The sequence below is a fragment of the Neolamprologus multifasciatus genome, chromosome 7 (genome assembly GCF_963576455.1).
Source record: "Neolamprologus multifasciatus chromosome 7, fNeoMul1.2, whole genome shotgun sequence".
NCBI lineage: Eukaryota > Metazoa > Chordata > Actinopteri > Cichliformes > Cichlidae > Neolamprologus > Neolamprologus multifasciatus.
The window spans coordinates 7,297,308-7,325,257 of record NC_140445.1 but is presented as its reverse complement, the minus strand read 5'-3'; the positions used below and the strand labels follow the sequence as shown (position 1 = coordinate 7,325,257).

Sequence of the window (27,950 nt, the reverse complement as noted above, 5' to 3'; positions counted from 1 at the left end):
CCATGCTACCAAGTTCAAATTTAAGGCCAGAGTTGAACTCAAAAGGTAAAATAGAAACAATGAATTGTATTTCATACTTGAGACAACTCTAATTCATATGAGACAAATTTCATTAAAACAGAGTGAACAGTAAGGGTGGCAATCTGAAAACTGAAGGTTGCTTTTGTAGAACTTCCAGGGGACCTTCAAGAATGTTCCCAGATGTTTCCCTAAAGGTTATTAAAAAACAAAAACAAAAAAACTTAAGGGAACCTCCAGAAAAAGCTTCCTAAAGGTTTTCCTCTAGAATGTTTTCACATTTTGAAGAACATTCTAATTGAGTAAGGTTGCGCTTTGCTGGGTTAAAGTGTGAAAATTTTACAATTTTTCCAAGTGCGCTCCAGAGCATATCTAGTTTTAGGAAAGTGACAGGAGCAACTAAAATCTAACGAGTTCTGCCTTAGAGAGGTAGTTTTTGCACCTTGCTTACAAACAGACGAGACGACACCTGTTACATACCGGAGTCAGCTTTTTTTTTTGTTTTACTTACTTTTGCACTCCGTTTTTAAATAGTTGAGAAATCCGTCACATCCTTTTCACCAGGGGGCGCTGTGGCCCGGCTATCCACTGGAAGGTCTCGTTCCTCATTTTCACCCCGGCAGCCAGCGGCTTTCACATCCGGGCGGCTCTCTTGCGCCTCTTCAATCGCAATCCGCTTCCCTTCCCTGCGCTCTCGACTAGGGGAGGTCCGCAGGTGCAGAAGAATCCCCTTGAATCGTGGGGTCTCCGTGAGCGTGTGGCACCGGGCCTCCGAGGCGCTGCTTACCCCGCACAGCCGATCGCACATGACGCTGTCTCCACCGATGGTGGTGCACGGCGCCGAGCGCTCCCCGTCGGTGCGACATCCTCGCGCTCAAGTAGCATCGCAGGCTACCGTTAGCTAACATCATCGATCTCTCCGCTACTCCACCCCCTCCTCTCCCCGAGATCGATCCCCGCTGTCGATCCATCACATCGGCTTTCGGTTGATAGCGAACACCGGCCCACGGTGGGCACCCCTCATTCCCGGACCAGCGCAGGAAGGCCGCCTGTTTCTGCTCGGATTTGGGGCCCGCAAAGAGCAACGTTAGCCTCGGAGTTTAGACCCGTAATTTTTAGACCACCGACCTCCTTTCCAGCCCCCTCTGTGGCCTTTCAGGGGTCCGGTTCTTCTCTACCTCAGTGCCCCGATGCTTCCCTATCCCTGTGTGTAACCTCAGCTGCTAATCACTCCAAGATCCACCACCCCCTCCCCGTCTCTGCTGCTTCTGTTAACCCCACCAAGGAGTGCTGCTCGGCGGGCAGTGACTGCGGCTTTTCCCGGCGGACACCCCTGGTTTTCTCATCATTCCTGCCTCCACTTTTCTGACTCTGGTTGCTTTTCTCTGCACGATAGCTGGCTGGCCAGCTCCGCTTTACACCCACACACGTTATCCCCATTCATACAACCCCCCCACCCCACCCCCCATTTTAGTCTGCCATCCACATCCCAGCAGATCTCCGTGACAGGCGCCCCACGGCACCCGAGCCACGGGTCTCGCCATGCCGGGTCCGGTGGCCGGTAGCAAAGCCCGTGTGTACGCAGACGTCAACACGCTGAAGACCCGCGAGTACTGGGACTACGAGGCCCACGTACCCAACTGGAAGTGAGGACATTTCTGATTACTGCAGCGTGCATGATAATCGTATGATAAGGGATTTCTGTGGAGGGGAAATGTGGCAGATGGGCGTCTATTATTATACATTTAGCTGTGAGGGTGTGATGACACCATGTCTCCCAACCTTCAAGCCTGCTGTTCTTCACTGTCTGACACTTTCCTCCTCACCTTCATCTCTTTCACCTATCCAGCCTGACTTGTATAACATTTTGGCTTGGTATCAGAACGAGAAGTCAGCGGTAGAACATTTAGAATTAGCTTATAGACTGGCTTAATTGTATGTATCTGGGAAAAAAAATACTCTCTCTTCATACTCCTGTTTTTCTGGCTGTCCCTATAGCAACCAGGAGGACTACCAGCTGGTTCGAAAGCTGGGCAGAGGGAAGTACAGCGAAGTGTTCGAGGCTATCAACATCACCAACAATGAGAAGGTGGTGGTCAAAATCCTGAAGGTGAGCAGATTGATTGGGACAGCACTGCCATCATGGGCATTTTTATTACATTTTAAAGAATAACTATTATTTAATAATATTTTATTGCCAAATATATCTGCAAACACTGTTACAGAACCACCAGTTGTGAAAAGCTATTAGATAAATACACAGACTGTATATAAAAGGTGGGAGAATTCTGTGTAATGGTGTATGCATTCGCCTATGCTAAAGATCCTGAGTTCGATCCCAACAGGTAATAAAAATCTCTCGGGCATTGCATTAAGTCAGATATGTGGATCTACCTGCTGTAGTGAGCCCTTGTGAATAGGGGAGTAGCTAAAAGTAGCTTTTAGTACTTAAATACTACATTTTCAACAAAACTCAGGGATAAACTTGTTATAGCACATTTAAATCCATATCAGAGAATTCAATTAAAATGCTCCTAAATCAACAGCACAAATGAGGGTGAGAGAGCTGTTGGCTACAGCTCTTTGCATTGAGGTGCATTTCACCCCTATATAGTTGTTATGAAAATGGATTTTAGCTCTTGAGAACAAAACAGTCTCCTGTAGCACAAAGCAAACATCCTTATTTTTGCTGTGAAGTTTGGTCATTTAACATGGAAGCCTTTTGGGATCGATTTACTTCTGGAACAGGCCTCAAGTGGCCATTTAAGGAACTGCAGTTTTTGGCCGTGGAGATTTCTGCTTCAATTAATGTGAATTTTAAGAAAACCTCAAAGCAGAGTTTGACCAGCTGATGATGTATGACCGCATAAATAATTGTTAAATTAATGAATAATGAAGATATAGCTTTTTTTAGTCTTGAGTATTTCCTGAATAATTAGTCTTTCGCTAGGCTAGGCAGGTTATTCCAAACATCCCTTTGCCTGAGTATGTTTTCCACCTCCTCCTGGAAGATCCTGAGGTGCTCCCAGACCAGATGAGATGTCTAGTTTCTCCAGCGAGTTTTAGGTCAGTTGGGCGTGCCCTGAAAACCACCAAAGGAAGGCACCTACCACGCTTGGGGCAGCAACTCTTCCCCCATCATTTTGCAGCAGAGAAACCTGGCCTCAGTTGTGGTGTTGCTGACTCTCATCCCAGCTGCTTAAATGAACCCAAAGACATAATTCTTAAAATTGTGGCAGCGTGAAAGGATTATTTTTTTGTCTTAAACCCTGCTAATGGGCTGAGACCGTGTAAGCTGAAAATAGATGCACCTTAGCTTTCCAGTTTTCCTGCATTTGTCAAGTTTGGATTACATGTTTGTTGAATTAGTGATTTAAAAAACTCCAACATTAGAGTTCAAAGTGAGATGTTTGATTTTTTTTTTCCTGACAAACATTTTGCCAGATGGAAAAAAAAAACTAAACTTGGGCCGCTCTGCCCGATCGCCTAAACAGCTAGCGGGCCAGTGATGGCAGCTCTGGGTCACTCAATCACTGCTGATCTGGAGCTAATTGCAGCCCTGCAGTTAAGCCAGCAGGCAAAGCCCCCTGCTGCTTTTGGAAAATCCCAGATGAAGATTAACGAAGTTGGTGCCAGCAGGATGATGACGTGTGGTTACTGTGCTGCAGAGAACTGCCAAACATTTGCATCACATCAGTAACAAATATAACTAATGATAAAGGCCAATATGGGAAATAACCAAACTCCTTAAATTAGGTGCTGACACAAAGCTCCATTTGTAAGACATCCGTCGGTGGTGCTAACACTAAAACCGGCTTTGATTGACTGGCTCTATTACTACTGCCTCACTACTGGTGGATTAAGCTAATTGAGTACACAACATTCACATATCCAAGTTCCTTCTTAAAAACAGCCAGTAGAGTCTTCTTTTTCTGCTCGGATCACAGCATAAATATCTAGATTTTTAGCTGTAGACCCTGCGTTTGATTCGTTTTTGTCTTGTCACAGTTAGTAGTCACTATTTAACATGGTTACTAAACAACGATATGACTAAGTGCAAGAGGTCTAACCCCTAAAAAAATTGAGTGATGCCTGTGACAGATGAGGATTAGCTGACAGTCACTTAAATGGAAACCTCCGACTGAGTGAAGCTAAGAGATGCTGAAGAATGCAGCAGCAGCGACAGTGCAAGCAGAGTCAGCAGATATGAGGCGGGAGTGAGAAGAAGCAGCAGGGCAGCAAACCTTTCAGATTTTATGTCTTTTCCTCTGCTGTTTTTCATTTATTCTGAGACTGCTCTGTTAAATCTTTTTATTAAATCTGTCTGTTTTGTTTTTCATGCTTGTTTTAGCCGGTCAAGAAGAAGAAGATCAAGCGAGAGATCAAAATCCTGGAGAACTTGCGAGGAGGGACCAATATCATCCGTCTGGTGGACACAGTGAAAGACCCAGTGGTAGGCTTGCTAATAGCATGTTTATGTTTTTATGAAGTGTTAAAATGAATCGAGATGTAAAACTAGGGCTAGAGTATGAGCAGCCACAATGTCAGCCACTAGATTAAAGCTCCGTCTTTCTGCCTTCTTTGTTTCCCCGTCGCTCTCTCAAGAAAACAAACTCTCCCAAGCTCGCAGCATTGTGAATAATTACATTTATATTAGGTCTTTGATTTAATGTCAGTCAAATAAGGGATGCGCCATTCTCACTGTTACTTTCCCCCAGATTAAAATGAGTAAACCGGGCTGACTGGAACCATTTCTTTCAGCTACAAGTTGGTGTCAGCTTAGAGGCTGCAGTGTTTACCTTGAATACTTCCAAGGCAACCATGTTGTTCTTCCCATTGTATGTTTGGAAAATTGCTGCACTTCTTGGTGAATTGCATTTGCTGACTGTCGGTGAGTGGAGAAGTGTGGAACTAATGGTACAAAAAGATTTTGTAGTATGTTTCAGCTCCATAGGTATTCACACTGTTGTATTATTATTACAGCCGGTTCCCTCTTGTTTTGTTTTCTTTCGGGGCGGTGTTGAGCCAGAAGGAAGCAAACGCTAGCTGCTCTGGTTAGAAATATGCAACTGTAGGTTTTCTGGTTGCATCACATAGAAATGCATGTAAAGGATGATTTGCTTCGCCTCATAAGTGCACCAGCACCACTGACAAGGTGAAGACGTTCAGTTTGGTGACGAAAATGATCTAAAGCGAGGCTGTTGTGGCGTTTCATTTGCCTCTGAAGACGGATGGTTGAGCTGGGAGTGACTTTACTCTCAAACTGTATTCCAGTAGTGAAGTTGGAAAAGCAAGGAATACACGATTTGCTTTGCTCCTTAGTGAGGTCGAGCTCTTCGTGCATCAGTAGAAATACAACACGGTGCTCTTTTTGTGCTTAAAAAGGTGCTGCAGCACATTCACGGATAGTGCCTGATCAATGCTCTGCGTACGGCTCATTTAGCGAGTCATAAATGCGCTGCTCTGACTCGAAATCTTACTTCAGGGGCATCGCAGTTGAAAACTGGGAAGTTAGACTTCAGCTGGAACTCAGTGTAGCGTATGAGCTCGTCAGCACTGAAAACAGCCATGGTCTCTATCATGCTAAATTCTATACATCAGTATAATTAAAACTTATGAGTTATAAAACAAAATAAATAAATAACCTCCATGCAGTCGTCATAAAGGGGTAAAGTAGCCATAGAAACCAGCGCCGTCGTCATAGCAAGCTTGTTTGCCTGCTGCTGTAAAGTTGGATATTTTAACACGGCCAGCTGTGTGAAATCATTCGCTTCTCTTTTGTTTTGTTTTTGCCTCAAGTGGCCATTTGAGGAACTGCAACTTTTCTTTTTAGCACCTGGATCGCTGGTTTATTGTGGCATTGTGTGCTCACCTGAGCATTTGTTTGTTCGCATGACAAATACAGCAGGATCGTTGTCTTTAGCAAATGATGGACTCCGTGTCAGCACGAGCAACAAAGTAATCTTATAATTCCAGTTTTGCTGTAATTACCGTGTGATTGTTTTGGCTCTCAGCTTCCCATCGGACCTAAAATTTGTGGCGTTTAAATTTTTGTTTTGTAGTCAACAGAAGTTACAGGAGTTTTATCATTTGACCACTTATTTGTTTCTATATTCTGTGTTTTTAATCTGAAATCCACCGCGACGACCAGACTGGATATCTCCTTTTTACGATTTTCTGAGCTGGGACACATCAACTGACCAGGAAGGAAGGATATTTTTAGGCAGTGGAAATGCTCTGACTAAGCCAGGAGGCCTTGTTCCAGTGCAGCGGTGGGAACCCTGCGGGGTCCTTTGTCTGTTTGTTCCTGTGAACTTCATTGGGTTAGAAAATGATCATTGTATGCACAGCTTTTGGAGTGCACGGCTGAGTATCAGGGATGATTCAAATGGTTGTATCGTTCGTCCTGTTTGGGTTGAAATCACACGGTGGGGGCTGCCAAATCACTGGTTTATCAGGTGATTGAATCAGAAATAAGTGTTTTCCTGATTTATCTATTTCTCTCTCTGTGGTGTTAATTGTTTGTTTTTCCTCCTGATTTCTCTCCACACCCTTCTCATGCTCTCTATGGTGGCTGTATAGTCCAGAACGCCAGCACTCGTCTTTGAATGCATCAATAACACAGACTTCAAGGTACAATCCTCGCCTCTTCATTGCTCGGTGCCAAGTCTCTCATAGCTGCAATCAGTGAGGCTGAAAGAGCAGCAAACCTCGGTGCTTATTTGTGTTTTCTCCCCCTGCAGGAGTTGTACCAGAAGTTGACAGATTACGATATCCGTTTCTATATGTATGAACTACTGAAGGTGAGACATCTCAGCTTTAGCAAACATCGTAGTTTTTACATTATTCTACTTTATAGAAACAAAATAATTTCACAAAAACCAAAAACTACCAGTGTCAGTGTTGTTAGCCCCCTCGTCTCCTGACCTCCGGACCTTGGTCTTCAGTTCACCCCGCAGATTTCAAGTCAGGACTTTGTGCAGGCCAGTCAGTAACGTTCACTTTGGTCTTCTAGAAGTCGTTCTTCATCAGGAGCTACATATGTTTTGGGTTGCTGTTGTGTAGGAAGACAAAGCGATGACCCAGACCCAGTTTCACACCTGACTGCTTGAGGTTTTCTTTGAAAATCTTCACAGATCCTTCTTCCTTTTCTTGATTCCTTCCACCTCAACGATATTCCCGGTTCCAGACTCGCCAACCTCCGCTGTGGGGACGGTGCTTTTCCTCCAAATATAAGCAGTGTCTCTCTGCAGTGTATATATAAAGTTTCTTTAGGTCATTAAAGTTTTAAACTGTGTGCAAATTTGACGATTAACCTAATTTTACAAGCTTTGACGTCCTTTAAATTGGTAATGCTCATTTCGCAGCAGTGTGTTTTGTTATGGCTTAATGAAAAGGTCTGTTTTTCAGGGGGCTAATAATATTGTCTATAATATTTCTGTTATAGAAATAATTAATGCTGTCTAAAGAAAACTAGTGAGTTTAGAAATGCTATCTTGAAAATCCGTTTTGTTTACCAAAAAAAGAAGCACTTTAATACGTTTTTATGTTGGTGTGTATGTGTGTGTGTCAGGCTCTGGACTACTGTCACAGTATGGGAATCATGCATCGTGATGTCAAACCTCACAATGTGATGATCGACCACCAGTTGAGAAAGGTAGGCAGTGCTCTGTGTAGTCTTATTTTGTTCTCCCCTCACACCCCCACACTCACCCTCCCTCACTGGTTATTTTCACCACGGCTTTTCATTCCCATCTTTTGTTATTTCTCTTTTCTTTTTTTTTTCCCATTTTGAAAAGGAGTTGTTATTGCATTAGCGTGGGCTTTCAAATACGCAGCGTCCCTGCGCGAGTGCATTAGGCATGAGAACCTTAAAATAAACACAGATGTAATTTCCATCTACGTAAATGTCAGGCTCACTGCACACTGTTGGTGCATTTTCATTAGCTATTAGAATCAGATAATTAAAGCGTTTATGATCATCAGTCTGCGGATGCCTCCGGTCACTTTTTATAGGTTATGATGTTACTTAAAAAACAAGACCTTTCCAACTCTCTCGGTTACTTCTGACAGCATGTCGTCCTACGTGTATGTGAAGGACTGTGGATCTATTTTCTGTCGAGAGTCGCTTGCTCCCGAGTGCCTTTCTCCGGAGCGATAAAGGCACTCTGTCTCTCGTCTCTCTTCCACTTCCAGCGTGAGGAGTGAGCAACACTAACAGAAAGGAAATCCACTAATCAGCACAACACATCACAAACACCACAACAAATCAAAAACTGGTCTGCTTTAACTGCTCACAGCTTTAGTGACTTAAGGTTAGGCGGCTCGCTGCCACACTGGTTATAGATTATTTTAAATACATGAAGATAGTTACTTTGATCCCACAGGGGAAATAATTGTTTAAAAGCAGCAGGATAAATAATAAAAACAGTACAATTTTCAATAATTAAATAATGTACTTAAAGTAAAAGTGCCACAGGCTCATAGTGAAGCTTTATAGATGGAACAGGGATAAAATGTGGTTAAACTAAAGAAGAGTAAAAAGTAAGACTGAGATTGTGCAAAGTGTAATAATAAATATGTACATGGTAAAGAAAGAAGCAGTCTAAAGTCTGCCTGGATAAATTATTTGAGCATGCTACAGTCAAGTCTTAAAATGAGTCCTGTGGGAAAAACGAGGTGCTCCCTGCTGCTTCTATATGAATTATGAGGATAAGTAGCAGAATGCACCTGAGTGGTCATCAGCAAATAGGAGCGCTTCTATTAAAACAGACATTTTTTGCAGTGTGCTGGTCTGGAGCATTCGGATGTATGAATGCACCTGCAACCCACAGGCTACATCTCAGTCTACAGGCCTCAGTCAGCATATTAAAGGTTAAAGTTCATGACAGCACAATTAAACAAACATTGAATCAGGTGTGGCTTGTTTGGAAGTGTTACCAGGAGAGAGTATGGTGGCCCTGAGAGGTCAAACAGACTGCAACATAAGAAGACACCAGCAAATAGAAACATTGTAAAAGCTCACAAACCTCTGGGGACCAAATAATGTTACAGAACAGTGGTGGAAGTGGCATGCTAACAGTAAACAGCTAATGGCGAACATGTATGTACAGTATTATATGAATATGTGATTCAAAGGGTTAGGGTTAGCATCTTTTCTCATTCACAGCATGGTTGAACCTTCTGCTTTGAGTCTTTTTGTTTCTGTCACTTCTGCCGCTGGACCGGCAAGTTATTGTGTCCCGAGAAACACTTTCTGTTGTGCTAAATTCAACTTTTGTTGTGTTTTGTGCGCTTTCGCAGTGTTTGTCTATTTTCTGGTGGTTTCTTAAGTTGCGGTATATTTGATGTCTCAGGGCCACTGTAGGAAAGGATGTTCTCTATAAAACAAGAACATCGCAGCATGGTTTAGGTCTGTAAAGTTGAATGTGAACAGATGAGATCGAAGTGAAAATGCTTGGTCACAACGTTCAGCAGCACATTTGGTGAAAACCAAAGACAGCATATCAGCACAAATACCGCATATGCACTTTGGTGACAGTGGGAAGGAAAAATGTGAAGCAATTTGTCAATTTGGCCCAAATTGGAATAGAATAATGATCTCGAGCACAGCAGGATTGCTGAAAAAGAAAAGAATCCAGGTGCTGCAGTCAAAGTCCAGACCTCAACCTGATTAAAATGCTGTGTCAGCACCTGAAGAGAGCCATGCATAAACAAATACCTGCAAATGCACTGAACCAACACTGAACGGAAGAGAAGGCCAAAATTCCTCCAAAGCGAGACTGATGAAGTCATCAAAACATTAAAATTCCTGTATGCTCAGAGCAAAGTCATATTTAACTCATTAACACATTTGGCATTTACAAGCCTTCACCGGGAAGTTAAATACATTTAATGCCCCAGAAAGCCTGCTTTCTAATAATGTAGTCACAATAGGAATCATTGACTAGTTTGACATTTTACATTTTAAAGCCAGTAATATCTATATATCAGATAAGAAATTACATGTTTTATTTGTTTACATCATGTTTTTTGTTTTTGTGAAAGCAGTAGCAGATCCTGTTTCCTGATTGAAAGCAATTCGGTTTTTAACGTTCCAACTTATGTAGGTCGAACTGCGATCTTGAGTTTACTCGGAAACAGCAGCGTCGCGGGAATAAAATCTGATGACAGAAGGAAAAAAAATGGGTTGCTGCAGAAGTGACAGAAATCAAATTCATCAAAAAATGTTGCCAACAGTTAGCATAACAAAAATATCCAAAGGATGTCATCCTCTGTCAGTAAGACGTCTCAAAGGCACACAGGCATTTCCAGCAGTGCCACAAGGAAATGAGCAGCAATGTGAAGCTGAAATGCAGAAATCTGTGTGCAGCAGACGAAAAGCCGACTTCCCCTTGAAACGTGGAGATGTTCGGAACAAGCAGCCAAAGAGCCTTTTCTCTGAACTGGCAACAAAGTGCTCAAACTCAGCTACACACACAAAGCTCGAGAGCAGAAAAATGGCAGCAGGGAGTGAAAATTTGAAGTATTTGGTTTGAACAGACCACATTTTGTTCAGTGAGCTGGAGGGCACTACAAGGACGAGTTTCTGCAGGGAACAGTGGAGCTCAGTGGAGGCTATGCTGGGCAGAATAAGTGCTCTGTGGAAAGAAATTCAGACTGAGGGTTTATCTTTATTACAAGAAAAGAAAAACAGACTGTAAGATGTCCAGTAGGGGGCAGCGGGCTCATATAGATGTGACTTCAGCCAATTTACCCTTAAATTGCATTAACAGGATGTCTCTGCTGTGTGTGTTTTGTAGCTACGTCTTATAGATTGGGGTTTGGCAGAGTTTTACCACCCGTCCCAGGAGTACAACGTCAGAGTGGCCTCGCGATATTTCAAAGGCCCCGAACTCCTCGTGGACTACCAGGTAACACGCACACTGTTTTCTCACATGCGGATAATTGAGATGTCTGTTTTTTCCTCATCTGCAGTGCGGTTTGATGATTGTGTGTTCCAGATGTATGATTACAGTCTAGACATGTGGAGCCTGGGCTGCATGCTGGCCAGTATGATCTTTCAAAAAGAGCCCTTCTTCCACGGACAAGACAACTACGATCAGGTGCCTGTCACACGAATTTTTATACGAGATGAGACAAAAGAGTAAACATGAAAAACTGATTCCATGCACACGTGCGTTAAAAAACTCAGAGGGTCTGCCTCGGCTCATGGCACAAACACACAGCTGTTTGTGGTGTTCTTTTCTCAGCTAAAGGTACTTTTTGTAATTACTTTTTGTAAAATGTAATTAAACCTTGCACCACCAGGGGTCCTCATTTTACCAGAAGGTTTCAGTGCAGTTGCTCATTCTGATTTGGCTTCTGTGGGGAACCTTTGTAGAGCCTACAATGTAACCTGTGTAATAGACGATGTAGTGAGATCGTGTCCTGATGTTTTATATGTGGCACTAACTTATAAACCAATAAACGGCACGGTTTGTCGCTGAAGCATAATTGGGCGTAATAAATGCAGTAATTGGTCTGAGTTTCCCACAGTTTGGTAGCATAGACTATATATTAAAAGATGGAGGTAACCACTGTCTTAAAGCTTGTGTGTTACATTTATAATGTTTTGGAAGGTGTTAAAAGTCGGCTCTGACATTTATGCTCTTCCACTGTTGTTTTTTCCAGCTGGTGCGAATTGCCAAAGTCCTGGGGACAGACGAGCTTTTCGGCTACCTGCGTAAATACCACATTGAGCTAGACCCACGCTTCAAGGACCTCCTAGGACAGTAAGTTCACTCGGCTTCTTGGATTCTCTTCACTTGAGAAGCGCTGTCAAGTTTATTTATACATTAAAATGACAGAGTTGACCAAATTGCTGTACATTAAAAGTATATTGCCTCAAGAAAAATGACATGAAAATCTAGAGAAAGACAATCGATCAACTCATAAAAGACAATAAAATTAAATAAAACAACAAGGGAAATAAAATGAAAGCAAAACAACACAAACATTAAACAAATAAAATGTAATTGTCTATAAGGATGCTACACTTGATCCAAATGCCAAGAGGAATAAATGTCTTATTAATAAAGATTTACCGTCTGAGCTGTACGGATATGGAGAGATGGATTATTCCATAGACCTGGCGCTAAGAGCAACTGGGTAGGTGACCTCAGAGTACTTACAGGTGAATGTGACGTTCAAAGCTTTAAAAGTGAGCGATAAAATCTTAAAATCAATTCAAAAACGGAAAGGGAACCCATTAAGAGATGGCAGAATCAGGGTTATGTGTTTGTGCTTTGTAATACCAGTAGAGAGGCAAGCTGCCGCATTCTGGACTAACTGCAACCAAAGATGACTGTTCGATACCAAAGGGAATTACAGTAGTGCAGGTGGGAAGTGATTGAAAACATCAATAACCTTTTCCAGGTCATTTTGCAAGAGATAAGGTTTTACTTTGGCAGTGACTCTGAGTTGATAAAAGTAAATTATAGAGACAGTCCTTATTTGTTGATCCATTTTTAAAAAAACGTATCAAAAAATCATGCCCAGGTTTTTTTTAAAATTATTATTACAGCAGCATGACAGTAACGAGCCGAATGACTCGGCGTGTCAGAAGAGTTGATTGAGGTGTGAAATTTACCAAAGCAAATAACCTCGGGCTTTCTTTCATTAAGATATAAGAAATTTATCATCACACAGAACTTAATGTTGCTAAGAAAGTTGAACTGATGCTCCCTTGCATCTGCTTGTCAATTGAATGAGGATATAATGGATGTTATTAGCAAAGCAGTGGAAAGAAAAATGATGTTTTCTAAAGGTCAAACTTAGAGGCAACATATACAATGAAAAAAGAAGTGGGCCCAGGATGCACCCTTGAGGCACTCCATAAGTGAAAGGTGCTGTTGTAGAAGAAGAATCTCCCACATGTGCAGAGAAACTTCTATTCTTTATGATTTGAACCAAGTCAGAAACATGCCTTTGATTCCAACTTGTAAAGCAGCTCTTGTCAAATCATGTTGAATGCAACGTAGAAATGAAAACTGAATACAGCCAGAAAGTATCTTAGTGATAAAATAATTCACCTGGTGCATGAAAGTTTTTATTTTTTAAGTGCGTCTTGAGGTGAGGTTTGGAAAAAATGGAAACATGTTTGTCGTCATTTGTCTGCAGGCAGAGCAGGAAGCGCTGGGAACAGTTTGTGCAGACGGAGAATCAGCACTTGGTGAGCCCCGAAGCTCTGGACCTGCTGGACAAGCTGCTACGATACGATCACCAACAGAGACTGACCGCCACAGAGGCCATGGAGCACCCCTACTTCTGTAGGTTTTTTTGGGTTTAAAGACTCGAAATCAAAAGGAAATCTATTATTCTCAGAGATATTCTGTTTTTTAAACATGGTTCCCTTTCCCCTCGCTCCTGCAGACCCTGTAGTGAAGGAGCAGTCTTTGTCGAATTCTGACAGCAACATGGTTTCCAGTGGCAACACTACAGCGCGATGAAACACGGGTAATGGCTTAAAGAACATCATCAGAGCTCATCAGTGAGGAGTTGAAAGCACACACAGAAGTCCAGACAATAATCAGATGAAGTTTTCATGTGTGCTCAGATTTTAAGTTAAATTTTTCGCTGTAGAAAGACATTTTTTCCCACGCAGAGTGTACAGCGGATGTTAATGTTGTCACTTATTATCAAACTCAAAGTATTGTTAGTACTTCCAAGCTTTAAACGCTGCACGGTTGTACTGTTTACCACACTCCATATTATCCATTGTTGATCTACACACGTGTTTGTTGCTGCCACGGACGTCGCACGCTGTTGTTGTCATGAGACACTCTCAAACAAAATCACAGTTTAGTAACGCAAGGTGCTTACAGGAAAGTAACAGTAATCTAATTACTTCTTTGCAATAGTAACCCCTTTATAAACTCACTGTGCTTTTACCGCCATATCCAAAATTAGCTGAAAAAGGTGGATGCACACATTAAACGTGGCCAAAATCTTCAGTAATGAGGTAACAAGGAGTTTGCACAAGGATAATCCCCAGGAGTGAAAGGCTCAGGTTGGCTCTGTGTGATGTCAGTGTCTGAAAAAGGTGGACTAAAGCAACTCGTTTGGGGTGTAATATGTAACTAATTAGGAATTTGTATTGTCTTACAAAGTGTTTCGGTCAAACATTCTGATTCTCCTAATTGTCAGGTTTCATCCAGGTGTCTGCAAGAATGAATTTAAGTGTGAAAAGTCAAAGGACAAGTTGGTTATCAATAATGAGCATATTGTGATTTAATTTGGCATGCGGTGAGCTAATGGCATCCTCATAAAAGCTGCCAATCGTGAAGCTCCGTGAAGGTGCCTCATTTCCTTGTTGCTTGGAAACAGAAAGTGGAAGGCGACAGGTATTGGCGCTACAGCTGCCCGTCACGAATGAGCTAACTGCAGCGTGCTGTCAGTGTGGTTTTGCAAACGATGAAATCCTCGTGTTACGGCTTTATTATCAGCACAACACCCGTGTTTATGTTTGTTATACATCGATAACTCCCTGATGATGTCCGTGTCTTCTGCTTTAACGAAGCCTGGAAGCGAAACGTCCGTGAGTTGCTGCTTTAATTGATTCGACTCCTCTCACTCGTTCTTTGTCTCTCTTCACAGAAGCGGAAAAAGAAGTTTGTTACCTCAACTTTGTACCCGGTTGTGACAGTGACTTTGACAAGTGTACAGTGACAATGGATCAAAGTAACTCTGACCAGTTACACACTCACAGATACACACATCAGTGCAAGCACACCTCTACATGTACAAACACAGATGCAGACGTGTATACATAAACCCTCCTCCTCTGTATCAGTCTGTGATTGGCTTGTCCTGGTTCCCTGTCCAGCAGACCTGACCAGTGAGCTTGAAGCTGCTCCACCCCCTCCACCCATTGTCCCCCTCAGCTGGTCTCTGTCCTCACAGCTCAGTTTCATGTTGGCCAGTGAAGACAAACTACAATTCAGTCCCTCCTCCTCCTCTTTCTGTCCAGCCCTCCTTTATAGCGCCCCCTCTTTGTTTGCATCAGCATGGAGAATGAACAGGAGCGTGAACCTGTACAGGTCGCGCCCCCGACCCTAACTTGTCTGTCTCCTTCCTGTTTTTTCCTCCCCACCCTCTTCCCCCTTCAGACAGACAGGCATCTTAGCACTACTCCAGATCTGAAAGTGGCATGGTGGACTCTCTCTAGATAGAATGATGATGATGACGATGATAATAATATTAATATTAATGAAAATTAAATGATTTTTATTTAGATGAACTGCACGCGTTGTGAGTGATTTTTACTGCTCATTTGTTTTGATATGGGGTGACATTTATTATGATTATTTTATATTTTGGTTAAAAAAGGAAAATGGGTTGAGTTAAAGGGTTCCAGTTTACCTAAAATACACAAGATGGTCTTTAACCAAAGATATTTGGGTATTAAAGCAACATGTGGTGAACAAAAACTGCAGTGCATTTAGTTTTGATGGATAAAAGCCAATATTAAGGTGTTTTAAAGTTACTTTAGCTCGGGATGATGAACTCATTTTGCACTGTGGGTCATACAAAGCCCTTTTTGATGTCAAATAATTGCCAATTGATTAGATTTAATGAAATTTAGTGTTTTTCATTTGACAAAATTACACACAAATTACTTCCGAGTCAGCATTTTGGGCCAACTTTCAGGTAACGCCCAGACTCTCTGTCCAGCCGCCGCCTTCAGCTCTTCTCAGGAGACGCCGAGCGTGTCCTGGGTGCGTTAAAGGAAATGGAAAACCTGCACTCAGTGTTGTAAGAGGACACAAACTAAAAGTCGGTGAGGTAATCAACAGAAGTGATGAGGACGTTTGTGCAGTTAGTAACACAAACTTTTAGATGATAGAAAAAATAAAATTTGATGCTTGGGGTTTTAAAAAAAAAAGACCAAAGAAAAGGGTACCTTCATTAAATTTTTAGTTTTACGACATCTCAAAACATTTTCAGTTCAATAAAACGCCTTTTGCATGTTCATCATATATTAGTGTATAAAAGTCTTTAACAACCCCTCATTCGTTGCGTTTTGCTTTCAAAGAGCCAGACTTTGTATTTTTTTAAGTGGTTTTGAGCAACTTTTCAGGTTGTCACAAAATACACATGAGTTTATGAAAAATACCAAAGGTAACCTAGTTTGAAATTGTGATTCTCAAAGAGCTATTAGCCAATAGTATATCGCGGCATGGGGGGGCAGTGTGTCCTTAAAAATGGGAGGAAACCTTTCCTGATGAAGGGAAACAAGGAGAAAAGGCTTAGTGATCCCAAATTACACAAGAACTAGACTGTAAATCAGTGACAGCAGGTCTTATGGAGCCATGTGCTGTATTTCCATATATGTTTCCAATTTTCCCAGCAAAATATAAGGAAATGAGGGGTAGCTCCAAAGTTTTGCACAGTGCTATATGTAGTCCCATTGCTACCGTTTAGCTGATGAGGGGGTATGAGCAGCCTGGTCACTACCTTGTCCTCTGCTGTTTGGTGTTGTCCGTGAAAGTTCTCTGTGTAAAGAAACAAAAAAAGTGGCAGAAAGTAAAACCAGTACAAGCTGAAAAATACATAAGTATTCAAAGCATCGAGGAGGACTGCAGTGGCGTGATAAATATTTGCATATTCAACACGTTTGACAGTCACTCACCATCACAAGTCTGAAACGCTGTTATTGTTCTTTTCAATACTGTGCTAATAAATTGGTTTGATTAGCCAGCAGAACCCTGATATTGCTTCAAATTCACATGACTTTGTCATAGTTAAAACACATGCTCCTGGAATGTTTGCTGCCTGTATCTGGAGGGCTGCAGGGAGTTATGACTTGCAAATTATGCAAATCTCAATTTGGTGCCCAAAACAGGAAAAGTCACAAATTTCTGCATGTTTCAAGATAACAGGGAGACAATATTTTCTTATGTTCCTCATCTGTTGGTGTTCACTATATAACATTTTTGAAAACATAACATCAAAAGGTTCTGAGAATCTGGAGAAATCAGGAAGACTTTCAGAAATTACAGTTCATCCACAAACCCAGCTATAGCTCTATCGTGCAAAGAAGAAGCCATATGTCCCAAGTCCAGGAAAGGCACTGTATTGTTCATCCTGATTGTCAACACTCGGTTCAAAAGGCCGCATATTTCATGGTATGGGGGTACAGCTTGCACATCTGGAAAGGCCCCATCGTTGCTGAACAGTATGTACAGGTTTTAGCATCTCCAAAAGCTGCAGCTCTTGTGGGGTGCAAGAAATTGACAGTGCTGATCCAGTGCAGGATCATGTGGGGTCGAAGTTAGTGATGCATGTGGTAGGGGTGGGGGGGGGGGGGGGGAATCGATACTGTGTAGTATCGTGATATTTTGTTTGCTAATAATGTATCGATACAGGGACAGCAGAAATCGATATTTTGTTACAAAAAAGGTTTTTGTGCTCTGACTTCAGAGCATGTTGATCCTTTTTCTGAGCAAGAATGGCAGCAATAAACATGACAGTTTACTTATTTTAATTTAAGACATGTTTTATTTTAATTAAGTTTAAAACTTTTTTATTTAATGTAAAATTATATTTTGTTTTAATTTACTTTCAAATTCTTCAGTTGCTGAATTTTTCTTTAAATTGTACATTTTCTACATGTTTTCTATTGTAAATGAATACCAGTTTTATTTAGCATTGTTTTCAGAGACGAAATATGAGATTGTGTTACAGCACAGTCAGGGGACACCAGTCTATTTGACCTGTTTGTTTATTTAATGTTAAACCAGTACAATGAATGGTTGATCACAACGCATAGCTGTCTTTTACAGGTCACCAGCATTAGTTGCTATTGTTGTGTCCAGGTCTGAAGTATTGGCTTTCTTCTTATACTGAAAAAAGGAAGGCTTCCTGTCCTACAACCTGACTCCTCGCTCATGTTCGCTTACTCTCCAACACCAACACACACATCAAACTTTTAACAGTAGTGTTGTGTGATCAGTGGTGGCCACTGTCCGCTCTCTTTGTCCACACACACATACTCGTGTGCAAATGTACAGGTGACCTGTAGTTTCCACATTATTTAGCCAGCAAATGAATAATTCTGGGCTGTAAACAAACAGCGAGTTCTGAACTTTGTGATCCTTTTACAGTGACTACTTCTCCATCTGACTGCCTTTCTGTTGGTTCACGTGATACCTCTTCATCAACATGTTGGGTCTTCTTTTCTTTGAATAATATGAACACTTTAGCTTCTTTAGTTAAAAAATATTGTGGCTTTATATGACACCTTTTTGGATTGACAGTTTCAAAAAATTCTAGAAATAAGATGCAATTAATAAAGTGAGCAATGGCAGAATTGCATTTATCTACCACAGATTCCTAATATTGTGTAGGTTCGCTCTGAGCCTTATTAGACTCTTTAATAGAACAAAGTCACTGTTAATCTCATTTATTACATCCATGCTTTTATTGCTAAAATGGTGCCTCACGGATTTGGCTTCTTTGTGTGTTTTGTTCATAAATTACACATTGCTTCACATCTTTGCTGCAACCCACATTTGTACGTCATGTTTGAATGACTGCAGATGCTGTATCGGTCAACAGAAAGTTGAGCGTAAAAAAGCCAAGCTCTCGATTTACAGGTCGATCTATATCTCTACCCTCAGCTATGGTCACGAGCTCTGATTAGTGACCACAAGGTCAAGATTGCGGAAGCAAGCGGCAGAAATTCGGGCATCGGATAGGGTGTCTCCTGGGTGAGGTGTTCTGGGCATGTCCCACCTGGAGGAGGCTCCGGGGACATCCTGGAGAGATTATATCTCTTGGCTGGCCTGGGAACTGGGAACGACTCGATTTTCCCCGGATAAGCTAGAGAAGGTGGCTGGGGAGAGGGAGCTCTGGGCTTCCCTGCTTAGGCTACTGCCCCTGCCACCCGGCTCCAGATGAGCAAAAGGAAAAGGATGGACATGAGTGTTTTCCCCCAAAGCATCTAATGCTTAAGATCAGTAATTAAGCCGTCTTACTTTACAGGTGCATTACGGCGCTGTGTGACAGTCTTGTCACTCCTGCATCTCTTTTTACTTTGTTTCTTAGAATTCAGACTTCCTGGCTCCTGGCTTTGTGAAGCTCTTTCAAAGTTTTCAGTCCAGTCTGTGTACCTGATCACTTTCAAAGGAATGTTTTGGGTTTTTTTTCTTTGTTTGTTTTTGAGCTGTTAACACTGATCAACACCGATCAAAACCCAAAAGAAAGACGTGGCAGCAGATGAACAATACCTGAAAGTAATTTCTTTAATAAATAGGAAAGAAATGTAGCAAAGACCTGACACAGGACCTTAGACGTCACGATCACTGGATTAAAAGCAAAAAGTGTTTTCTGGTTAGTGCTACTTTCTCTAAGATGACTCTGTATGAGCCATTCATTATTATAATGCTTTTCTACTGTAGCCGAGCACTCAGAATGCTTTATGCAAGCCACATTCATCACTCTTTCATACAGCACTTTATTCTACGCCTTTAAGTGCTTTCTAACTTACACCCACATTCACACTCTGATGGATGGATTTGGAGGAATTTCGGGTTCAGCATCATGACAGAATAATTAAAAAAAGACTGAACAAGAGTAGCTTGTTCAAAGGGCTGTTTAAGAAAAACTTTGCAGCAATATTTAGGTTTTAAAGTTGCATCTGAACAATGTCCTTTGGACAGATGAGACCACAATGGAAGCATTTGGCCATAATCCAATACCACATTTGCAGAAAACCAAGCACGGCATCTCAGCAGAAACACCTCATACCAGTTGTGAAGCACAGTGGTAGAGGGATGATGATTTGCAGTTGCATTGACCATGAAATCCTTTGCATAACAAAGCATTCTAGAGTCAAAGTGAGTGAGGCCATCTGTCTGACAGCCTAAAATGCTGTGCATAAAACTGAATGCCCACAAACCTCAATGACCGAAAACATACTGCAAGTGATTCCTGCTGGAGGAGAAACAGCTACTGAATCATTGGGACACCATAAGATGCATTTTTACCCTTCGAGGATACGTTACATAGTCTGATTGATGTCATGTTTATTGTTCTTATAGTTTGAACATTTGAATGTAATAACTTTTAATAATATATGACAAAACTAACCAGATGGAGGTGGACGTGAGTGTGTTAATATGCTGTGGAAGTCAAAGGCTACTTTGAAAGCTTTAATTTTAATCTTTTTTCTTTTGTTTTTATTCAAAAGCAAAAAAAATTTATCACTAACTTCTTAAAGCTTTATTGCACAGATAAATAAACACACAAATAAAACACTGCATGTAAAGAACAGCACAGAGGAATCAGCTGCCATTTTACTATTTTAAGCTTTAGGATTTCTGAAACGGTTGACTACCATCACATCTGCCAGAGGTGGCTGTGTCAATACTGAAAGAAACATATAGAACATGCTTTTGTTCAATAAGCAAACAAGGTATAATTATCAAACTGGTCTAAAGTGTTTGAAAAGAAACAACAAAACACAGTTACAAAAACATGTCCAGAGGTAAAGTGGAGGTTAAGTAGAGAATGAGAAAATTTAATAAAAGTCCTGAATTTGGAGACTGGAGGGGACAAAATGAATTAAAAATAAACATCAAACAATCCATCAAATGATTACCACCAACAATAACTGGCTTTAAAAATGGTAGCTTAAAGTATTTTTGTCTTTAAAAAAAAATCTTAAGAGGAACTCCGCTTTCTAAACCAGGAGGGAATAAGACCATTTCATCCTCTCCTAGTGGGCTGCAAGTCAAGTGTCCGCCCCTCCAGCATCATTAGATAATTCATTAAAGCCTTTTCACTGGAGGGGGACTGAAGATGATGATCTCCCACGTCACCGTGAATGTGATAGTAAATAGGTTTCTTCTAGGTAATAAGTTTGAAATCATCCGGGTGTCACGGGTCAGCTCACACGTTTTATGCTGCGCTTGCGCCTGAGACAGCTGGGGACACATTTCTTCTCTGACTTGGCGCCTGGAGACGCCGGAGCCGGAGATGCAGAGCCCTGCTTCCTGTGGACACAGAGAGAAACCAGACACAGAGAAATGAGAAGAGGAAGTGTGATTGTTTGTTCTGGTGGTGACACGGGAGCATTTAATAATTAACAGCCAGCTCCTGTGGCCTCTGCTGGTAGAATCACTGATGTGATCACTGTCCAGTCTGGGGCAGCCAAGACCAGCACAGACACTGTGGTTATTACCCTCACGCATCAATAATGTAGTAATCATCCTAATGGGTGGACACACAAATCTGCATGCTTTTCATTATCACTAAAGAAACAGTACTTTCTGAACTTCAATTGTACAGATACTGATAGTCAAGGTTGGTCTTTAGGCGCTGCAATGTGAAGCTTTAATAATAAATTGCATGCATCAGCCTTATGTGAGCTATTAACTGGTTCAACCTAACCCAAGCAAAATGGATGAATACAGCCCAGAATCCATTTATTAATGAATTACTGAGCACTCGTTAGTTAATATTTGTAGCTACATTATCACCAGACAGAAAGCTTTAACACCTACATTAGTTTTTCACTTATCACGCCATCAAGTCTCAATAAAATGTATTTAACCATAAGTGAAACCAGACAACAAATAAATGCTGTTAATTTTTTTTTTTTTTGTTTATTTAAAGGTGACTTGAACATGGTTTGTCTTATATTATTTAAACATAGTCAGTAATATTGCCCTTTAGTAAACTTGGCCTCATTTGAGACGTTTGACAGTTTTTAGAGGTAGCAGCGTTAGTAAGTACTCAGTTTGTTTTAAGAAGTCTTTTTGTGTTTGTATCCTTTGAAACATTTCTGTTCTGTTTCATGTCTTATAATTAATGAACCTTAATCACAAAAGATGATACTCAGAAACTCCAGGTGATATTATTACTATTATTTTTTAAACGCATGCTACACAGTGTAATGATCACTAGGCCAAAAGCTTCACTTTGTGTTTACTGCTGGTAACACTATAGGTTTTGTAGACTGCTGCTTTTTGGTGACAACATGCAAATGAGGCTTGGACATTGCACATTGAACTTCGGGACGCTACACACACCCGTATTGACTCACCCAGTTTTACTATTACTTTACTCTACATGGACAATACCTTACAAAATAAATAATATACTTTTTTTTTTAAACAAACAAACAAACCGTAAAATAACATTTGAGTTTACTGCAAAATACCCAAAATGTTTACTTTATTAATAATTATCTGAGGATCATTATCTCATAGATTTAGCATAATTTGTCTTTTTTTTTGCAAGCAGTGCACACACCCCATGCAGGCTATTAGAAAGAACCCAAGCTTCAGGGACTAGTTATTTTATATACGATCCACACACCACATTGGATCAGCTGTGCTATCAAAAAAAAGAAAAGAAAACACCAATCAAAGAATACTGTCCTTCTCTAGTCCTACCATCAGCCGACTTACAAACTAGTATTAGCCTCTTTATTACAAGAGAGCTAAAAATGGCGCCAACGATTAGGCTAGCCACTTTCTAAGTGATCATTTATGATACTGCAATTAAAAAGATCTCCTGCAACAAGAAAATAATTTTTCCGTAGACCTCTATTATGAAGGAGAGGACCTAAAACCGCAAACAATATATTTTGTTTAGGCCAGATGTAGGTCATTTTTTCTCCCTCTCTTTATCTTACACATAGGATGGAGGTTTCATATGTATATATATGTGTATATATATGTATATATGTGTGTGTGTATATATATATATGTATATGTATATATATACATATATATATGTGTATAATATGTATATGTGTGTATATATGTATATATATATGTGTGTGTGTATATATATATATATATATATATATATATATATACATATATATATGTATATATATATATATATATATACATATATATGTATATATATATATATATATATACATATATATATACATATACATATATATGTATATAAAACCCTCTATATCCTCTGAATAAGAAATTGTTTTGAATTTGAATACTCAGTTCTCTTTAATACTTCTGTGATTGCACCTGTTAGTATTTAAAGCTACAGTTACATTCATTTGAATTTTTAACTATTTTGTGTCAATCACAGCTCTGGTTATTGATCACAAACTAAAGATGTAAGTCACCTGGTGGGAGACGCAGCGGCAGCAGCTTCTCTGTTCCTGATCTGCTTCATCACCTTCAGCATGCGACAGATCTGCCGCAGGGTCATCTTAGGAGCGTGGTATGCCAGGCGGGGACGCGGGGCGCAGCGGGGACCCCGATGTGTGAGAAGCAACAAATAGTTGCCCCCTCTGGGTCCCCTTCCGAATAGCTGCAGGGGCTGAACGCTGGCATAGCAGGACGCAAACTGGGATTCAAGGATGGAGAGTTTGTTATTTTTAGCATATGCACAAAGTATTTTCCTACAAAATCATTCAGTGTATGAATCATGTATTATAGCAGCTGTGTTTAAGTTCTTTTAATACCCAATCATGTCACTGCCTGTTGTTTTACCCATCCCAACACTTTTGAGATATGTTGCTCAAGATCAAATCCAAATTAAGGTAACGTTTGTCATGAAATAGTAAAATATGTACGTTTAAACGTGATATATTGTGTGAGATTATTACATTCACGAACTATTGTACCTGCTTTTTATTTACATTCTACACAGTCCCAACTTCTTTGGAACTGTATTTGTTATTTTTGTTCTGCTCTATTTTTGCACACCCTGTTATCTAACAAATCATTCAACCGCTGATGCATCATGGGAAATACAGATAAGTATTTAATTGCATCTCGCTATTGTTGGCATCCCAGCCTGTTAATCTATTGGAGCATAATAGATACTGTAGCTCAGGCAGCGGAACACAATAGGACCACGCAATCTTGCCTCTGACATTCACACTTCAAATGTTACACACCCTCACACACACACACACACACGCACACTTTTAATTAGCACAGGAGTGGCTGTCTTCTTGACTGACTTGATCGCCCTCTATGTCAGAAACCCACACACAAAGGAGGATTGATCTCGCAAAGAGAATTCAGCTCTGCAGATTCATTTACAGGACTGATACTTGATCGCTTGCACTGGCGTACCAACAGTTCTTTATTAATGCAGGCATGCACGCACACACACACTGATCATGCACAAAGAAATCAATACCGTTTCTATTGTCCTACAATTTTTAAAATTGTATTACATTTGAATAACATGGAGGATGAAACAAAATTCCCATGCACTCATTCAGCCACCTTCGCTGATTCTGCAGCACCACAGTTCATTGACACAATGACGAATACAGAAATAACAGAACTGACCTATTTCTGATGATTAAGACACCTGCATGGACACACACAGACACACGTAGATACTCACAGGAACGACAGCAGCCATGGAGAACGGTTAATGCAGTCTGCAATAAAGAAATAAGCATGAGTGTGTGTGAGTGGTTTCCTTTTTATACATGGTGGCATGGCCAGGCCACACAACGAGCCAATCATACTTCAGAAACCCCAGACTAACTCCACCCACATCACATCACTTCACATCACAGTGAGGTCACTCTCAAAGCACACACACACACCTGTTGTTTCGTGTTACATAGACACCAACATGTGGTCTATTATTGAGGACTCTTTTATTTTGCAGGATATATTTAGAAGCAGCTGTTGTTCAGAGAAAGATGGGATAAAAACATGTTTTAGAGCAAGAGAGAGAGGGGGGGGGAGGGTGACAGAAAGAAGAAATGATAAAACTGGGAAAAATATAGAGATGGAGACAGAAAACTGCTGAAAAACAAAAGACTTCGTCAGTGCGAGCAAGTGACGTGCCTTAACAATGCGCTGCACTGGTGCATAACATACCGTCAATCAGTAGGATCCTCATCATTGACAGGAAGTGACAATAAGTGATTAGACAGGCACTGCCGCTCTGATGCGGTTTCTAGTTTACAGAGAAAACGGTCTCTTACACTTATTGTCTCAGCTCATTGAAATACTGTAAAAAGCAGGAGGAAGCATCACCACCACCAGATGCTGTGCTGCAGTTGTTTACTACTAATATAAGAATACTTTTTAACCAGCGTATAGCATCAAGCCAGTTAAAACTGGGATATTGATCTGCTCGGTTAATTAGCAGAGGGGGTTGTTAATGTTTGGTGTTAATGAAATTAACATGCCGTAGGGTAGAGGGGCAATAACCCTTAAAATAGGAAGGATTACACAGGTGGAGACCATCTTTCTTTTTTGTTCCACTAGTTTTGTATCAGTGTCTAATTCCAGGTATTTTCTTTAAATCAGCAAATAATACCAAAAATTTATTAATTAATCAATAAAGTACCACCAAAAAAATTACATCTCAATTTCTGCTTTTTTCATTTGCTGTCAGATTGTATGTAAAAATGTACATCCTTTTCATAGTGTGTTCATATGGTGAACATAATGAGGTGAGTGAGTGAGGTGAGTTCCTTATCTCCAGGTGTGCAGGATGCAAAGGCACCCGTGCAACAGAAAATGTGGTTATAAGACTGAGAAAGTTCAAAAAAGGAGGAAAAAACGCAAATCTTTTACATAGAAAGGAAAAAAATCTCACCTTTCCTTTTCTGACTACAGAAATTTAGTTTTTTGAAAATCTTAATTTAAATCTTAAATGTATTCAAACTCTCGTTTTCAGTGATCCAAAATGCCGTGTAGGGGAGACCGGGGATAGTTGTAACATTTTTGACATTTCTGTCTGTAAATTGGAGCTCTTTTAAGGTAGTGGATTCAAAAGGTAATGCAAAGTATTTACATGTCTCGGCTATTAAATAGCGCAGCTATTTTCTCTGCAGCATAATTACCCATTGCATGGTATGGTCTCAAACACAAAGAGTGAAATGTTACAATTAACCCCATAGTCTGGGTTAGTTGTAACATATCCTGGGGTGAAATGTAACACAACGAAATAAGGGTACTGACAAAACATTAACATGTAATCTTTGTTTATTCAACACATGAATGCACTTAGAGCCATTTATGTAGCTGTGTGTGTGTGTGTGAATGCAGAAATCTAGCTTTTGAACATATTCCAACCCCCCAAAAAAGACAAATTATGGAATTTTCTGCGACTGAATATTTCATTAATTTTCGTTGGTCTTCCTTGAGTTTGGCCTCGTTGGCTCAGTGGGCATTATAACCTACAACTCTTGCACCAATTTTGAACATAACAATGAAGCTGAAAAAATGTAGTTGTTCACCAGCATCGCAATTCCATTACTTTTTATCATGGCTTACCTTGGTGTGGTTTGCAAAGTGCTTCAGAAAGATGAGGAAATCTGTTTCTTGCACCCATCCTGATTTATTTCCACTACCAATACTTCCTACTGGTCCATCTCTGACACAGTGGTCTGCATAATGTATGTGTGGGAACACAAACAGTGGAGGAATTGTGTTGCCAATGGCATTAACCGCATATACAAATGCGACCAGTGAACCTCTCTCTGCTGATGTCGTTGCTCCAACTTGTTTAATATAAGTTAAAGAAATAGTGTGGTAAGTTGTAACATCTGCATTATTGTTACAACTAACCCAGACTGTTGCTGTTACAACTGACCCAGACTCCTATAGCCATGAACTAGCTAACATTACAACCAACGGCTAAAACATTAGCACTAAAGACCTACACAGAATATCCCCATGGACATACAAAAAACATAATTTAAGTTTGATGAGTTTAACTGCAAAGCAGATAATGCTATTAGAAATTGAAATAAAGTAGAAAAACTTACTTTTTGGCATACAAATTACTTTTTTTCGTGTTAAATTGTCTGTGTTTGACAAAATGTGCTGATTTTTCACATATGATAGCAGAACTGAATTGGGCATGCACAGGATGAGTCACATCATTTGAAACTTAGCCCTGATTGGAGAAATTGGAAGTGTTACAACTGACCCACGTTACAACTATCCCCGGTCTCCCCTACGTGTAGCATTGTACATGTGCCATAACTAACTGCTACACTAGCCGTATTGCGTCACACTAAACGCATGTCAACATGCTAGCTAAGAAAAAAAAATAATGAGAATTTTAAAAATTAGCATGTGTAACGTACACATACTGGGAAATTATTTACTACTACTATTTATTACTACTACTTGATATCTCTATCTGATAAGAAAACTATTCAATCAGATAGTTATTTGTGGTGAATGAAATACAGTTATAGTTTCAAGCAGTTTTCAAACCTTTAAAAGACAACATTAAAATCCAAGCGTTTTCAAGCATTTCAAGCACCCGTACGAATTTCTGTCCTCCTGTAGACCAACCGCAGTATTTTCAGCGGTGTTATTAAACTCCACACTCCGCTCCTCCAGTGTAACTACCAAACTAAACGCCTCAAATGGCTGCAATCCAGGCCATCCGTCGCCTCTTTGTTACTTCGGAAACATGGCTGAACAATTTCTCTTCAACGACGTAATCCGACAACAACCGATCTCTTTACCCGTCGGCTTCCCGTGGCTGTCATGCGACCGGCTATTGCAGTTAATAATACAACAGCTTCTTGCCATTTTTTGTGTTTCTTTTTATCGCTGTGTAACGAAATTTTGATTGAAAGCCTGCGTGCGCTAGTACCTCTTGCCACGAGTTCCTAGAATCCTTTGCGGTTTTACCCCTGAATGACGTCACCTTTTCACCCAGCGACACCCAGCGACACGAAGAGGCAACGCTGCGTGACGCAATGGCTGTTTGATCGAATGTGGGCGGGGCTGATTGCTTTAACGTGTGTGACGTCAAGTGCTAACGCTTTAATCTTTTAATGTTACCTCATGCCTGCAAACCCATAAACAGAGACTAAACTCCCTGTTAGTGTGAGTGTTGAAGATTTTCTGAAAATTTAAAAAGCAACTTCACTTGAAGCTTAGCACAAACCTAAGCACAAA

The 27,950-nt window shown here is 40.6% G+C and overlaps 2 protein-coding genes across 3 annotated transcripts; one reads left to right on the top strand and one right to left on the bottom strand.

The window, feature by feature from the left end:
- Positions 1–638: 638 nt before the first annotated feature.
- Positions 639–15,298, top strand: csnk2a2b (casein kinase 2, alpha prime polypeptide b). The gene is made up of 12 exons (XM_085165523.1): positions 639–1,664; positions 2,017–2,128; positions 4,370–4,471; positions 6,601–6,651; positions 6,762–6,821; positions 7,592–7,675; positions 10,821–10,931; positions 11,022–11,123; positions 11,692–11,792; positions 13,180–13,328; positions 13,432–13,515; positions 14,656–15,298. Exons 1-11 carry the CDS (start codon positions 1,561–1,563, stop codon positions 13,506–13,508), a joined length of 1,053 nt encoding a protein of 350 aa, XP_085021649.1. The 5' UTR covers positions 639–1,560; the 3' UTR covers positions 13,509–13,515; positions 14,656–15,298.
- Positions 15,299–17,717: 2,419 nt separating this feature from the next.
- On the bottom strand, positions 17,718–27,748 carry LOC146513663 (uncharacterized). 2 transcript variants are annotated; one of them, XM_085165532.1, is made up of 4 exons: positions 27,643–27,748; positions 24,409–24,445; positions 23,168–23,391; positions 17,718–21,056 (listed from the first exon to the last, which is right to left on the bottom strand). In XM_085165532.1, exons 2-4 carry the CDS (start codon positions 24,424–24,426, stop codon positions 20,948–20,950), a joined length of 351 nt encoding a protein of 116 aa, XP_085021658.1. In that variant the 5' UTR covers positions 24,427–24,445; positions 27,643–27,748; the 3' UTR covers positions 17,718–20,947. The 2 variants fall into 2 exon arrangements, with proteins under 2 accessions (XP_085021658.1, XP_085021659.1); XM_085165533.1 differs by lacking the exon at positions 27,643–27,748 and adding an exon at positions 27,255–27,636.
- Between the last annotated feature and the right edge of the window lie 202 nt (positions 27,749–27,950).